The following is a 13,117-nucleotide window of genomic DNA, read 5'->3' on the forward strand; positions in this document are numbered from 1 at the left end:
CTTCCAGACCTCTCCCGCTGTCATTCTTCAGCCAGCCTCCAGGAAACATGCAGCAACTGCCTCGTTATCCTTTCTCCCTTTGGTTTCCCCTCCCTTCTGTTCATCTATATTTCACTTAAAAAGTGTATATATATATATATATATTTATTAATTAGAGTGCAGCCCTATTTCACTCTGGTTCTTTGCCTACCACAGAAACCCGAAGTTGCCGCTGGCCTGTTGCAAGCGGTCACTGCAGCCTACTAATCCAACCTATTGTCCTGCAAGCCATTGCTTCCATGCTGCTTTTCCAAACAATGAACATGGCAATTCATTGCAACATTTGTTTGTATTTTGTTATAAATGTAGTTGTTGCACATTGCAGGTAATCCAGATGAACTCTACCAGAGACGCACCTAGTTGGAAAAAAAACCTAGAATACTAGAATCAATTGTTTAAATTGCAACATGCCTTGGGTATACCTGATGGTTGGTAAATGCACCAGCCAGTGTGGTCCAGAGCTGTGCACACCTGGAAGATCCCAGATTTGATACTTGTCTGTGCTGAGTTAGATCAGTCAGGGAGGTAGTGGAGAGAGGCATTATAATTAGCCTCGGTACCCTGATTTTTTTTTTAGATGGGGGTACAGAATTGACCAGGGTTTCAGCTCCTTATCACTATCTCTTAATCCTGCTGGAAAGTAAATGTGTAGGTGCCGCGGGAGGCCAGATTTGAAGTTGGCACTGATGCCCGCCCACACACACCTTTGGGTGAGCTATCAGAGACTGCACCAACCTGCGGAACTGTGCTCCAGCACGAGTTAGTAGCATCAGAAGACAATTAAAAAGAGGATTTCCACATCAGAGTTTTAAATAGACAAATAAGCAAATATTTGATCACAAAATTCTCCCATGGAGCGAGGGCAGAGTTTGAAGTGAAAATTCATTGAGAATTGTTATACATTTAGTGAACGGATGCTGAAGGTAGTAGCGAGTCAGTAACAAACTTTCTGCTGCCTTATACAATTGGCCTCAGTATGTTGATGACTTTTTATTGGGTGAGAAGTAATTCATGCTCCTGATTACTACTGGAAAGTGCATTTGTAGACAAGGATGACTTTGAGCTTGGCTGTGATTGAATAGCTCACCGACTGGTTAGACTACTACTTGAGAATGGTAACTTGGGTGAAGCACTAAGCCCAGCTATGTGTTTAGATTGACTCAGGGCACCTGCTCATTGATTTAGCATTAAGTGCACTGTTCTAAAATTCAAAGCAAGCAAAACCATCAAAATTTGAATGTAACTTATGTATGCACTTTCTATTGAATTTTTGTTGCACCAAGTCCCTGCGCACCCATTAGCCCTGTACTCGCTGACCTACATTGGCTCCCGGTTAAGCAACGCCTCGATTTCAAAATTTTCATCATTTTCAAATCTTTCCATGGCCTCGCCTGTCCCTATCTCTGTAATCTCCTCCAGCCCCCATCCCTCAATGTCTGCGCTACCTTTGTTTTGAATTTTAGAACAGTGCACTGAATGCTAAATCATTGAGCCGGTGCCCCGAGTCAATCTAAACCGCATCATCATCATCATCGAGGTTTAGATTGACTCGGGATACCTGCTCAATGATTTAGCATTAAGTGTACTGTTCTAAAATTCAAATCATTAAGCAGGTGCTCTGAGTCAATCTAAACACATAGCTGGGCTCAGTGCTTCACCTAAGTTACCATTCTCAAGTAGTAGTCTAACCAGTCGGTGAGCTATTCAATCACAGCCAAGCCCAAAGTTGTCCTTGTCTACAAATTTCTCCTTATTGGCTCGAGCAAAATTTTTTATATCTCATAATACTCCTGTGACATTTCATTTCGTTAAAGATGCTATATAAATACAAGTTGTTATTCTTGTTGTTCTGAACTCTTTCTCAATAATGTTAAAAGATTAGTAGGTTTTAGCTTGTTAGTTTGAATTACTAGAAACAATGCCAAATTAAACTAATGGGTTTGAGCGTGCTATCATTGTAAATGATTTATCACACAGCTGAAAGTTTCATGAAGTCCTATTTTGAAACAGGAAGAAAAGTTCCGAGCTTGAGCATGCTGCAATGTTCCCTTTAATGTTTTTTTTGATGCAAGGCCCATTCAAAATACTGTGCATGCACGGATTTTCCCATTTAAAAGGCGGTGAGCCAGCTACAGCGAGCTCCCGAGCACTGCAACTTAAAGAAAACATTGGTATGCTGCATACTTTGAGAAGTGTGCTCACGCAGAAGTGGATGGACTTCAACATGAACACAGTTGCTCTGGGATAATGGAAATACTCCCCCCGTTATTAATGTCACTGAAGCAGTTCTGAACGGAAGGCGGCTCAAAGTGGCAGGTCAGAACAGCAAAAGATTTTTTTTGCAAAAGATAATTCTTTCCATGTAGAAATCACAAAAGTAATGTGAAGAGAAAGTAAATAGAAAGTATGTTCTTTTTCCTTCAGGTTATTTTCTGCCTATATTTAGGCTCTTCATAAATCTCAGAGGCCGAGCAGGTGAGCTGCTCTCAGATGTTGGTCACTGTTGCTATGAAGCCATTCACTCTTTGCGAAGTCAAAATCCACAAGATGACCCGTGTCCAACTATCCCTTCCCGGCGGAAACTTGCCTTTGCTCGGCAACTACCTTGGAATATCAATCTGAAATTGGTGTTGAACTTAAATCTTTAAATTTAAACTGGTTTGTCACACCCTCCAAACAATGCAGGATCTGAAAACAATCTAGCAAAAACATATCCCGCATTTATGAAATGAATTGAAAGGTTTAAATGAAGACACATTTTCAAATGTGATTTTTACATTTATTTTAATAGTTAGTTCAGAAAATCCTGATCATTGTGTGCACATGGTACAAATATCTTATTTGGTCAAATTTTAGATAATGGGAAAATTCACAAAATATTACTTTCATTCTCTGAGAATTCAAGCTCTTGATTTCCTGCACAAAAGAATGTTTACAATTAAAAAAATTCTAGACTCTTATATACAGTTAAACTCTGGGCATTCTAATCTTCATGAATGTTGAACAACTTTGCAATTTCATTGAGGTCATCATGCTCTTCGCCATCCTTAATGACCTATGAGAAAATTAAAACGTTTTAAATCAATGCAAGTTCAAAAAAGGGATCCACTGGAAATTTCCACTGCATTTTTGAAGTCTCTTCCTTTAGGGTTTCCCTTCTACACTGTGTGCTGCTCCCCACCGAGAGTGTACACCTCGATCACCTGTACTCACTTCCAACTACCAATGTTACAGACAAGCTATTGGTGGTCCAGACAGAGTAACAAGGCAGTGCACACTTTTGCCTGTAATACTTGGATCTATGAGCCTTTCCGATAGGCTGGGAGAACTTGTACGTTTGGACGGATGAACTGCTCCTAAGCTTCCGCCAATACGCTTCTAAACTGGCTGCTAGAAGATACCGTGATAAGCGTCATAGGAGAACTTGCACGGAGAATTGTGAGCATGAAGCAGCTTTATCGTACTGTGACACCACAAATTCACTGACCTGGGCAATTCCATTATCTATGAAAGATCAAAACATTTTCTGAAGGAAGAATAAATCTGTAGGTAACAAATTATACCAGTTTATTTCCCCATGTTTCTCTGATAGTTTTGCTGTCTACTGCTTGTAACGTGAAGCAATTATAAGCTTTGTATTATGCACCATAACACAGACAAACCCTATTGTAATATTAAGTTACATTTGTCAAGAATAGTTTTATTATTGTATTAACCCTATATTACTAAAATGACATTTTAATATGCTTTGAGACTTTACTCTGGTTTCCTCTTTCCTTTTATTTCCCACTGATTCACTAAGTAAATGTTTACATATTCATTCTACAGTTGGCAGCCACATCATTAAACATTGGCCTCTGATTGACTGCATAGAACTCTAGAGGCAGTTTTTCCATCTAACTGGGGCTCAAGGTTGCAAAAATTGAAAAAATCAAATTTCAACGTGTTCTACAAGTGCTACCTTTAAAGTGCACACCTCATCAACAACACTTTCATCATGATCGTGCATCAAGTATGCATCTTATTGTTGGTACTCCATATTGTAATGGATTTGCCTCCAACTGAAAACACTTGGTATTAATATATAACCTTTAAATTCACAATTTATCCATCGTATACTACTGATTTTTTCATTGCAATAACTCGCATTTTTTGGTGCAGTGTAATGGACTTGATAACCATAGTCCCTAGGTCAAGTTCCAATGCAGCTGCCCATCATTACCTTTCACTTTAATTATTATACTGCGAACAAGGGTATTTTCCTGTATTCTGCTACCTCAAAAAAAAAAATCAGCAGTACTGATCACACAAGTCTCTGTGGGGTCAAGTTTCGGCCTGAGTTGCTCCTGTTTTTTTGGAGCAACTGGTTTAGAATGTAGTATCTTAGAAATTGCAATTCTCGGCATTTAGTTTGCTCCAGTTCGAGTCAGTTAGAACAGTTTCAGTTTGGAACAGATTTTTTTTTTCCAAAAGGGGGCGTGTCCGGCCACTTATGCCCGTTTTGAAAGTTTAGGCAGTGAAAACTTACTCCAAACTAACTTAGAATGGAGTAAGTGTAGATTTATGTATGCTCAGAAAAACCTTGCCTACACTTAGAAAATCAGACGTAGGTTACAAATCAGGCGTAGGGTTTGCTGGGGGGGGGGGGGGGGAGGGGGTTTAAAGGGAAGTTTAAACACTTCAGTTTTACAAATAAAGAGCCATCATCAATAATAAATGATAAATATATCAATAAATCAATCAAAAAAATTAATAGGAAATAATTTTTTTTTTTAAATCAATAAATAAAACATTTTCTACTTACCGACTGCAGCACCTGGAGCCCTCCAACAGCGTGCTGGGACGGCCCCCCCTAGTGTGTCTCTGTCAGTGTCTCTATCTCTCTGTCTGTGTGTGTGTGTCTCTCACTCTCTGTCTGTCAGTGTCTGTGTTTCTGACAGCGAGGGGAGGGGGGGGGAGGGGCTGGTGGGAGGGAGGGGGGAGAAGGGAGGGGGAAGGAGAGGGAGAGGGAAGGAGGGGGGGAGGGAGGGAGGGAGAGGGAAGGAGGGGGGGAGGGAGGGAGGGAGAGAGGGAGAGGAGGGAGGGAGGGAGGGGAGGGAGGGAGGGAGGGGAGGGAGGGAGGGAGGGAGGGGAGGGAGGGAGGGAGGGAGGGGAGGGAGGGAGAGAAGGGAGGCAGGGAGAGAAGGGAGGCAGGGAGAGAAGGGAGGCAGGGAGGGAGAGAAGGGAGGGAGGGAGAGAAGGGAGGGAGGGAGAGAAGGGAGGGAGAGAAGGGAGGGAGAGAAGGGAGGGAGAGAAGGGAGGGAGAGAAGGGAGGGAGAGAAGGGAGGGAGGGAGAGAAGGGAGGGAGGGAGAGAAGGGAGGGAGGGAGAGAAGGGAAGGAGGGAGAGAAGGGAAGGAGGGAGGGAGAGAAGGGAAGGAGGGAGGGAGAGAAGGGAAGGAGGGAGGGAGGGAGAGAAGGGAAGGAGGGAGGGAGGGAGAGAAGGGAAGGAGGGAGGGAGGGAGAGAAGGGAAGGAGGGAGGGAGGGAGAGAAGGGAAGGAGGGAGGGAGGGAGAGAAGGGAAGGAAGGAGAGAGAGAGAGGGAGGGGGAGGAGGGAGGGAGGGAGGGAGGGAGGGAGGGAGGGGAGGGAGGGAGGAGAGAGAGGAGAGGGAGGCTGAACGAGCCGGGCCCAAGATTTCGGGCAGGGCCCTCCCCCAGCACCGGATTTAAAGGTAGGTGGCCGGGGGTCGGGGGATGGGTCGGGGTCGAGTCCGGGAAGTGGGAGCGGGAGAGTCGGGTCGGGTCCGGTCCGAGGGAGTGGGGAGGAGTGGGCACGGGAGTTGAGTCGGGTCCGGGGGCTGCGGGGGGGGGGGGGGGGAGCGGGAGTCGAGTTTGGTCGGGAGGAAGCAGGAGCTGGTCGTGGGAGGTGAGCTTTATCCACACAGTCCCAGTGAGGCCATTCGACCAGGGCTAGGGGCTGTGTGCTTCGGGCTCCTCCCACACAGTTTTGGGTGCCTGGAGCTACTGCACATGCGCGCCCACTGTAGCGCACCTGTGCAGAGGTCCCGGCACTGTTTTTGGCGCAGGAACCTGGCTCCGCCCCCCACAGCTCGTGCTGCGCCGCGCCCAGCTCCAGAGGACCTGCAGGGAGCCGGAGAATCAGCAAGTATTTTTTAGGCGCACTTTCTGGCGTGAAAAACATGTGTCCAGGTCGGGGCTGCGCCGTTCTAGGCGCGGCCCGAAACTTGGGCCCATTACTTCCAGCTTGGACTTATTCCAAATCTTAAATTATACCAGAAATTCATTCCCAAATAGCTGAAAAATAAATTTGCAATTAACATCCACACACATTACAGGGTGATTGGTATATACACTGTAAATGGAAAGAAAGAGATACAATCCAGTAATTTAATGTGAGCTCTGGAGGTGTTGAAAATGCTTCCGCAGGTTTTAACAGACTTGAGAAGCCCAGGCTTTTGTCACTGGATTTAAGATGAAGACCTTGATCGGGTCACAGCCGCAAGACAGCAGCAAAAGGGCACAAAAGATAGTCAAAGAATAAAATGGGAAGTTAGAAAAAATGTCTTTACACCATGGGTGGTTAGAATATGGAATTCTCTATTCCAGCTATTGAAGCAGAGTTCATAAGTACTATGTGAAGAAGAGCAAGGGAGTCCTCCTGGTATCCTGGCCAACATCTCTCCCTCAAACAGCATCATTAAATGAGACTATCTGGTCATTCAACTTATCGTTGTTTGTGGGATCTTGCTATGCACAAATTGGCTGCTGTGCTTACCAACAATACATCAGTGATTAAATTTCATAGAACTTTGGGATAACCCAAGGTCATGAAAGGCATTATATAAATGCAAGTTCTAGATGGGACTAGACGAGGTGGCTCAAGTGGAAAAAAACATTGCTGGAGGCTTGATGGACCGATAGGCTTGTTGCTGTGCTGATAGCCATTATATTTTGTGACTCTAGTCCTTTAATTTGATTTTGCATCTCACCATCAGTCACCTACTATCCAACATTTGACAAATAGTGTATAATTACCAAGAAAGGTTTTATAATATTGCAGTAACAATAACAAAGGAGGTTAACACCCCATGGTTATTATAACATTGAGATATTGAACTCTCCTGACAAAGAATTAAAATGTTTTCACTTATCTAATAAAAGTGTTTCAACTAAACAATGCTACGTACAAGCTCCCCCATGTTTTTGGTTTGTAATTAAGGACCTGAGTATTTGAAAGGATGTGATCTACATAAATACATTGGTGGAAATATTTGACGGGAGGATGGGAGGGGGGGGGGGGGTCGACACCTGTGAATATAATTATAATTATACTTTGAGTTCTCTTGGCAAACTATGTCCTGTAATGATTATAATCAGGAACTGAAAGGTCTACAATTGAAATGATACCGACAGCTCAGCATTCCATTCTAACCGTAACATTTGCAAATGCAGTTCGGAAGTGTTTAAACTAATATGGCAGGGGGATGGGAACCTATGCAGCGAGACAGGGCGAAGTAATATGGAGTCAGAAACAGATGGTAGAAAGGTAAATAGCAATAGTAAACAAAGGCAAGAAACAAAAAGGGCCACACTACATCATAATTCTAAAAGGACAAAGGGTGTTAAAAAAAACAAGCCTGAAGGCTTTGTGTCTTAATGCAAGGAGTATCCATAAGGTGGATGAATTAACTGTGCAAATAGATGTTAACAGATATAATGTGATTGGGATTACAGAGACGTGGCTCCAGGATGATCAGGGCTGGGAACTCAACATCCAAGGATATTCAACATTCAGGAAGGATAGAATAAAAGGAAAAGGAGGTGGGGTAGCATTACTTTTTAAAGAGGAGATTAATGCAACAGTTAGGAAGGACATTAGCTTGGATGATGTGGAATCTATATGGGTAGAGCTGCAGAACACCAAAGGGCAAAAAACATTAGTGGGAGTTGTATACAGACCTCCAAACAGTAGTAGTGATGTTGGGGAGGGCATCAAACAGGAAATTAGGGGTGCATGCAATAAAGGTGCAGCAGTTATCATGGGTGACTTTAATATGCATATAGATTGGGCTAACCAAACTGGAAGCAATATGGTGGAGGAGGATTTCCTGGAGTGCATAAGGAATGGTTTTCTAGACCACTATGTCGAGCAACCAACTAGGGGGGAGGCCATCTTAGACTGGGTGTTGTGTAATGAGAGAGGATTAATTTGCATTCACGTTGTGCGAGGCCCCTTGGGAAAGAGTGACCATAATATGGTGGAATTCTACCTTAGGATGGAGAATGAAACAGTTAATTCAGAGACCATGGTCCAGAACTTAAGGAAGGGTAACTTTGAAGGTATGAGTCGTGAATTGGCTAGGATAGATTGGCGAATGATACTTAAGGGGTTGACTGTGGATGGGCAATAGCAGACATTTAGAGACCGCATGGATCAACTACAACAATTGTACATCCCTGTCTGGCGTAAAAATAAAAAAGGGAAGGTGGCTCAACTGTGGCTATCAAGGGAAATCAGGGATAGTATTAAAGCCAAGGAAGTGGCATACAAATTGGCCAGAAATATCAGCGAACCCGGGGACTGGGAGAAATTTAGAACTCAGCAGAGGAGGACAAAGGGTTTGATTAGGGCAGGGAAAATAGAGTACGAGAAGAAGCTTGCAGGGAACATTAAGACGGACTGCAAAAGCTTCGATAGATATGTAAAGAGAAAAAGGTTAGTAAAGACAAACGTAGGTCCCCTGCAGTCAGAATCAGGGGAAGTCATAATGGGGAACAAAGAAATGGCAGACCAATTGAACAAGTACTTTGGTTCGGTATTCACTAAGGAGGACACAAACAACCTTCCGGATATAAAAGGGGTCAGAGAGTCTAGTAAGAAGGAGGAACTGAGGGAAATCCTTACTTGTTGGGGAAATTGATGGGATTGAAGGCCGATAAATCCCCAGGGCCTGATGGACTGCATCCCAGAGTACTTAAGGAGGCGGCCTTGGAAATAGCAGATGCATTGACAGTCATTTTGCAACATTCCATAGATTCTGGATCAGTTCCTATGGAGTGGAGGGTAGACAATGTAACCTCACTTTTTAAAAAAGGAGGGAGAGAGAAAATAGGGAATTATAGACTGGTCAGCCTGACATCGGTAGTGGGTAAAATGGTGGAATCAATTATTAAGGATGTCATAGCAGCGCATTTGGAAAGAGGTGTCATGATAGGTCCAAGTCAGCATGGATTTGTGAAAGGGGAATCATGCTTGACAAATCTTCTGGAATTTTTTGAGAATGTTTCCAGTAGAATGGACAAGGGAGAACCAGTTGATGTGGTGTATTTGGACTTTCAGAAGGCTTTCGACAAGGTCCCACACAAGAGATTAATGTGCAAAGTTAAAGCACATGGGATTGGGGGTAGTGTGCTGATGTGGATTGAGAACTGGTTGGCAGACAGGAAGCAAAGAGTAGGAGTAAATGGGTACTTTTCAGAAAGGCAGACAGTGACTAGTGGGGTACTGCAAGGTTCTGTGCTGGGGCACCAGCTGTTTACATTGTACATTAATGATTTAGATGAGGGGATTAAATGTAGTATCTCCAAATTTGCGGATGACACTAAGTTGGGTGGCAGTGTGAGCTGCGAGGAGGATGCTATGAGGCTGCAGAGTGACTTGGATAGGTGAGGTGAGTGGGAAAATGCATGGCAGATGAAGTATAATCGGGATAAATGTGAGGTTATCCACTTTGGTGGTAAAAACAGAGAGACAGACTATTATCTGAATGGTGAAGATTAGGAAAAGGGGAGGTACGACGAGACCTGAGTGTCATGGTACATAAGTCATTGAAGGTTGGCATGCAGGTACAGCAGGCGGTTAAGAAAGCAAATGGCATGTTGGCCTTCATAGCAAGGGGATTTGAGTACAGGGGCAGGGAGGTGTTACTACAGTTGTACAGGGCCTTGGTGAGGACACACCTGGAGTATTGTGTACAGTTTTAGTCTCCTAACTTGAGGAAGGACATTCTTGCTATTGAGGGAGTGCAGCGAAGGTTCACCAGACTGATTCCCGGGATGGCGGGACTGACATCAAGAAAGACTGGATCAACTGGGCTTGTATTCACTGGAGTTCAGAAGAATGAGAGGGGATCTCATAGAAATGTTTAAAATTCTGATGGGTTGAGACAGGCTAGATGCAGGAAGAATGTTCCCAATGTTGGGAAGTCCAGAACCAGGGGTCACAGTCGAAGGATAAGGGGTAAGCCATTTAGGACTGAGATGAGGAGAAACTTCTTCACCCAGAGTGGTGAACCTGTGGAATTCTCTACCACAGGAAGTTGTTGAGGCCAATTCACTAAATATATTCAAAAAGGAGTTAGATGTAGTCCTTACTACTCAGGGGATGATGAAGGGGTATGGCGAGAAAGCAGAAATGGGGTACTGAAGTTGCATGTTCAGCCATGAACTCATTGAATGGTGATGCAGGCTCGAAGGGCCAAATGGCCTACTCCTGCACCTATTTTCTATATTTCTAAGTTTCTAACCTGCACAGGAAGTGAAACTGTAGGAAGCACTTTTGGAATCTGATAGCTTTTTCAGCACTTTAGCCCTAAGTGAATACGGGCACTCAAATCTTGTGTTTTGTAGACAGGTGTGTACACAGACATTAACCAAATCAAACAACCGTTATCATTGACATTACATAGAAAAATGTTCCGGGCTGCTTCACAGAGGTGTCACAAAATGGACACGGGAGGTCAAGGAGATTGGGAGGGGGAGACCAAAAACTAGGTCAAATCTTAAATACACTTTGCTTAAAAACATTAAAAGTAACTTAAAAAATCCCCTCTGTTGGAAAGTTGTCCAAAAATTCAGAAATGTGACACACTGTCATTTCCAGATTCAGTGACTCAAGATGGTCGACTTGCTGGACTCCCAACCTGCACCCCCCCCAATAAACACCAAAAACTCTGCTGCCTGTATCCTGTCCCACACTAAGTCCCATTTGCAGGCATCCTTACTGACCTATAATGGCTTTCAGTCACACATCTCACTCAAATTAAAAATTCTTATCCCCATGTTTAAATCACTTTAGTCTTGCTCGTCCCTATCTCTAATCTCCTCTAGCCCGACAACCCCCACCCCTGGCCTCTTGTGCAATTCCTTTTCTTTGGCCCACCATTGGTAGTCGTGTCTTCAGAACATCCTGGAATTCCCTTCCTAATTCTCTCCAACTCGCTTCCCTTCTTTGACCCTTCATAATAGCAAGATTTTGTTCACCCCTCCTAATAGCTCCGTCTTTGGCTCAGAGTTAATTTTATTTTGATTATGCCTCTGTGAAGTGTCTTGGGATGTTTTCCTATGTCAAATGTCCTATGACCTAACTGAAGTCTTCAAAATGATGAAAGGTTTTCATAGAGTAGATAGAGAGGGAGTTTGCACTTGTGGGGAAGAGCATAACTAGAGGCCATCAATATAAGATAGTCACCAAAAAATCAAATAGGGAATTCAGAAGAAACTTCTTTACCCAGAGAGTGGCGAGAATGTGAAACTCGCTATCACAGGGAGGAGTTGAGGCAAACAGTATAGATGCATTTAAGATAAGCATATGAGGGAGAAGGGAATGGTTAGATGAGGAAAGATAGGAGGAGGCAGGAGGCTCGAGTGGAGCATAAACGCTGGCATGGACTAGTTGGGCTGAATGGACTGTTTCTGTGCCATATATCTTATGTTATCCTATGTAAGGGCACTCTATAAACGCTATTTGCTGTTAAAATATGGGGTTGGAAATTCACCTTCAGGTCAAACTGGCTGCTGTGGCTCTGAATGCTCTGGTTCAGCCTGGCACAGTGACCAGGAAGAGAGATGGAATCAGTGACAAGGGAACGACTGAGCTTCCACAGCCCTCTGGGTGAAGACATTTCTCCTCATCTCAGTCCTAAATGTCCGACTCCTTATTCCGAGACTGTGACCACTGGGTCTAGACTCCCCAGCCAGGGGAAACAACCTCCCTGCATCTACCCTGCCAAGCCCTCTAAGAATGTTGTATGTTTCAATGTGATCACCTCTCATTCTTATAAATTCTAGAGAATATAGGCCTAGTCTACTCAATCTCTCCTCAGAGGACAACCCTCCCCATCCCAGCATTCATGTTTTCTGCCATCTTTTACGCTGGTTTACAATTCAATTTTCCCGGATCAGGCCTCGCCAAAACACTGGCCACGGTCCCAGGCCAACGTTGCGAGATTCCGCCGACTGCCCTGGTTCGGGAAAGCTCTTTAAATTGTGTTCATTTTCCTCAGCGCACAGACTAGTAGGCATTTTTTAAAAGTTTTTTCATATCAAATATTTAATTTACTAAGAAACTGACTAGTGTACATCAATGAAACTTTTAAATGGTTCAGTATAGTGTTTTAAATACTTTTTCAGTGATTTTAAATCAGGTTACTCACAGGTGGAGGACTGCACACTTATTTCTGGTGTTAAACCCATTTTCAGCTGCATTAATAAAACTGCACTAGGTTACCACTCTTAAATACATCAATGATAGAGAATTCAAACAGGCTGCATTTAGACAGACTGTGAAAATTCACAGACCCCCAAGTCAAGGCTGCTACATGCAGTTCAGCATGTTGCATTAAGTCATCAATCAACTTGACATTTTAGGAATCTTGGGTAGCGAGCCAATTAAAAGGTTAAAAGACTATTAATTGAGCCAATAAGGTCAAAGAAGGCGAGTTCTTTTCTGTAAATTGATCCAGGTATAAGTACAGCCATTTTGACCATGTGGTCTCAGAAGGACAAAGACCTGGCTTAAAGCCAAGAACTTGTTGTTGCTCTCTGCCAGAAATAAAGAAATTAAAACTACAATCGGAGTTCGTATTTCATTGGAAATTAAGAGATCTAACAATTTTGGCGTCACGAACACGATCGCTGAGGAAAGAAACTGAATTTTGGACATCGGACCTACATACTGAGGTAAGGACACCTCTTTTTAAAAGTCCTCGGTCAAAAGTCTAAATTCGCCTCTCCTACGCGATTCCGAAAGCCTCCGGTTTGCGAACACCTCCGGTTGGTAGTCGGCTCGAGGTCCCATA

At 43.6% G+C, this 13,117-nt stretch overlaps 1 protein-coding gene across 6 annotated transcripts in view; it reads right to left on the bottom strand.

Moving 5' to 3' along the window:
• Window positions 1-2,822: 2,822 nt before the first annotated feature.
• The window catches only part of aifm1 (apoptosis inducing factor mitochondrion associated 1), a 109,045-nt gene continuing 98,750 nt past the window's right edge, over window positions 2,823-13,117 (bottom strand). For all 6 annotated transcript variants that reach the window (XM_070883081.1, XM_070883079.1, XM_070883083.1 and 3 more), the window contains one exon: window positions 2,823-3,094. In XM_070883081.1, coding sequence (XP_070739182.1) covers window positions 3,023-3,094 — 72 coding nt within the window. In that variant the 3' untranslated portion in view covers window positions 2,823-3,022. The remainder of the gene's footprint in view (window positions 3,095-13,117) is intronic.

The sequence above is a fragment of the Pristiophorus japonicus genome, chromosome 6 (genome assembly GCF_044704955.1).
Source record: "Pristiophorus japonicus isolate sPriJap1 chromosome 6, sPriJap1.hap1, whole genome shotgun sequence".
Classification (NCBI taxonomy): Eukaryota; Metazoa; Chordata; class Chondrichthyes; family Pristiophoridae; genus Pristiophorus; species Pristiophorus japonicus.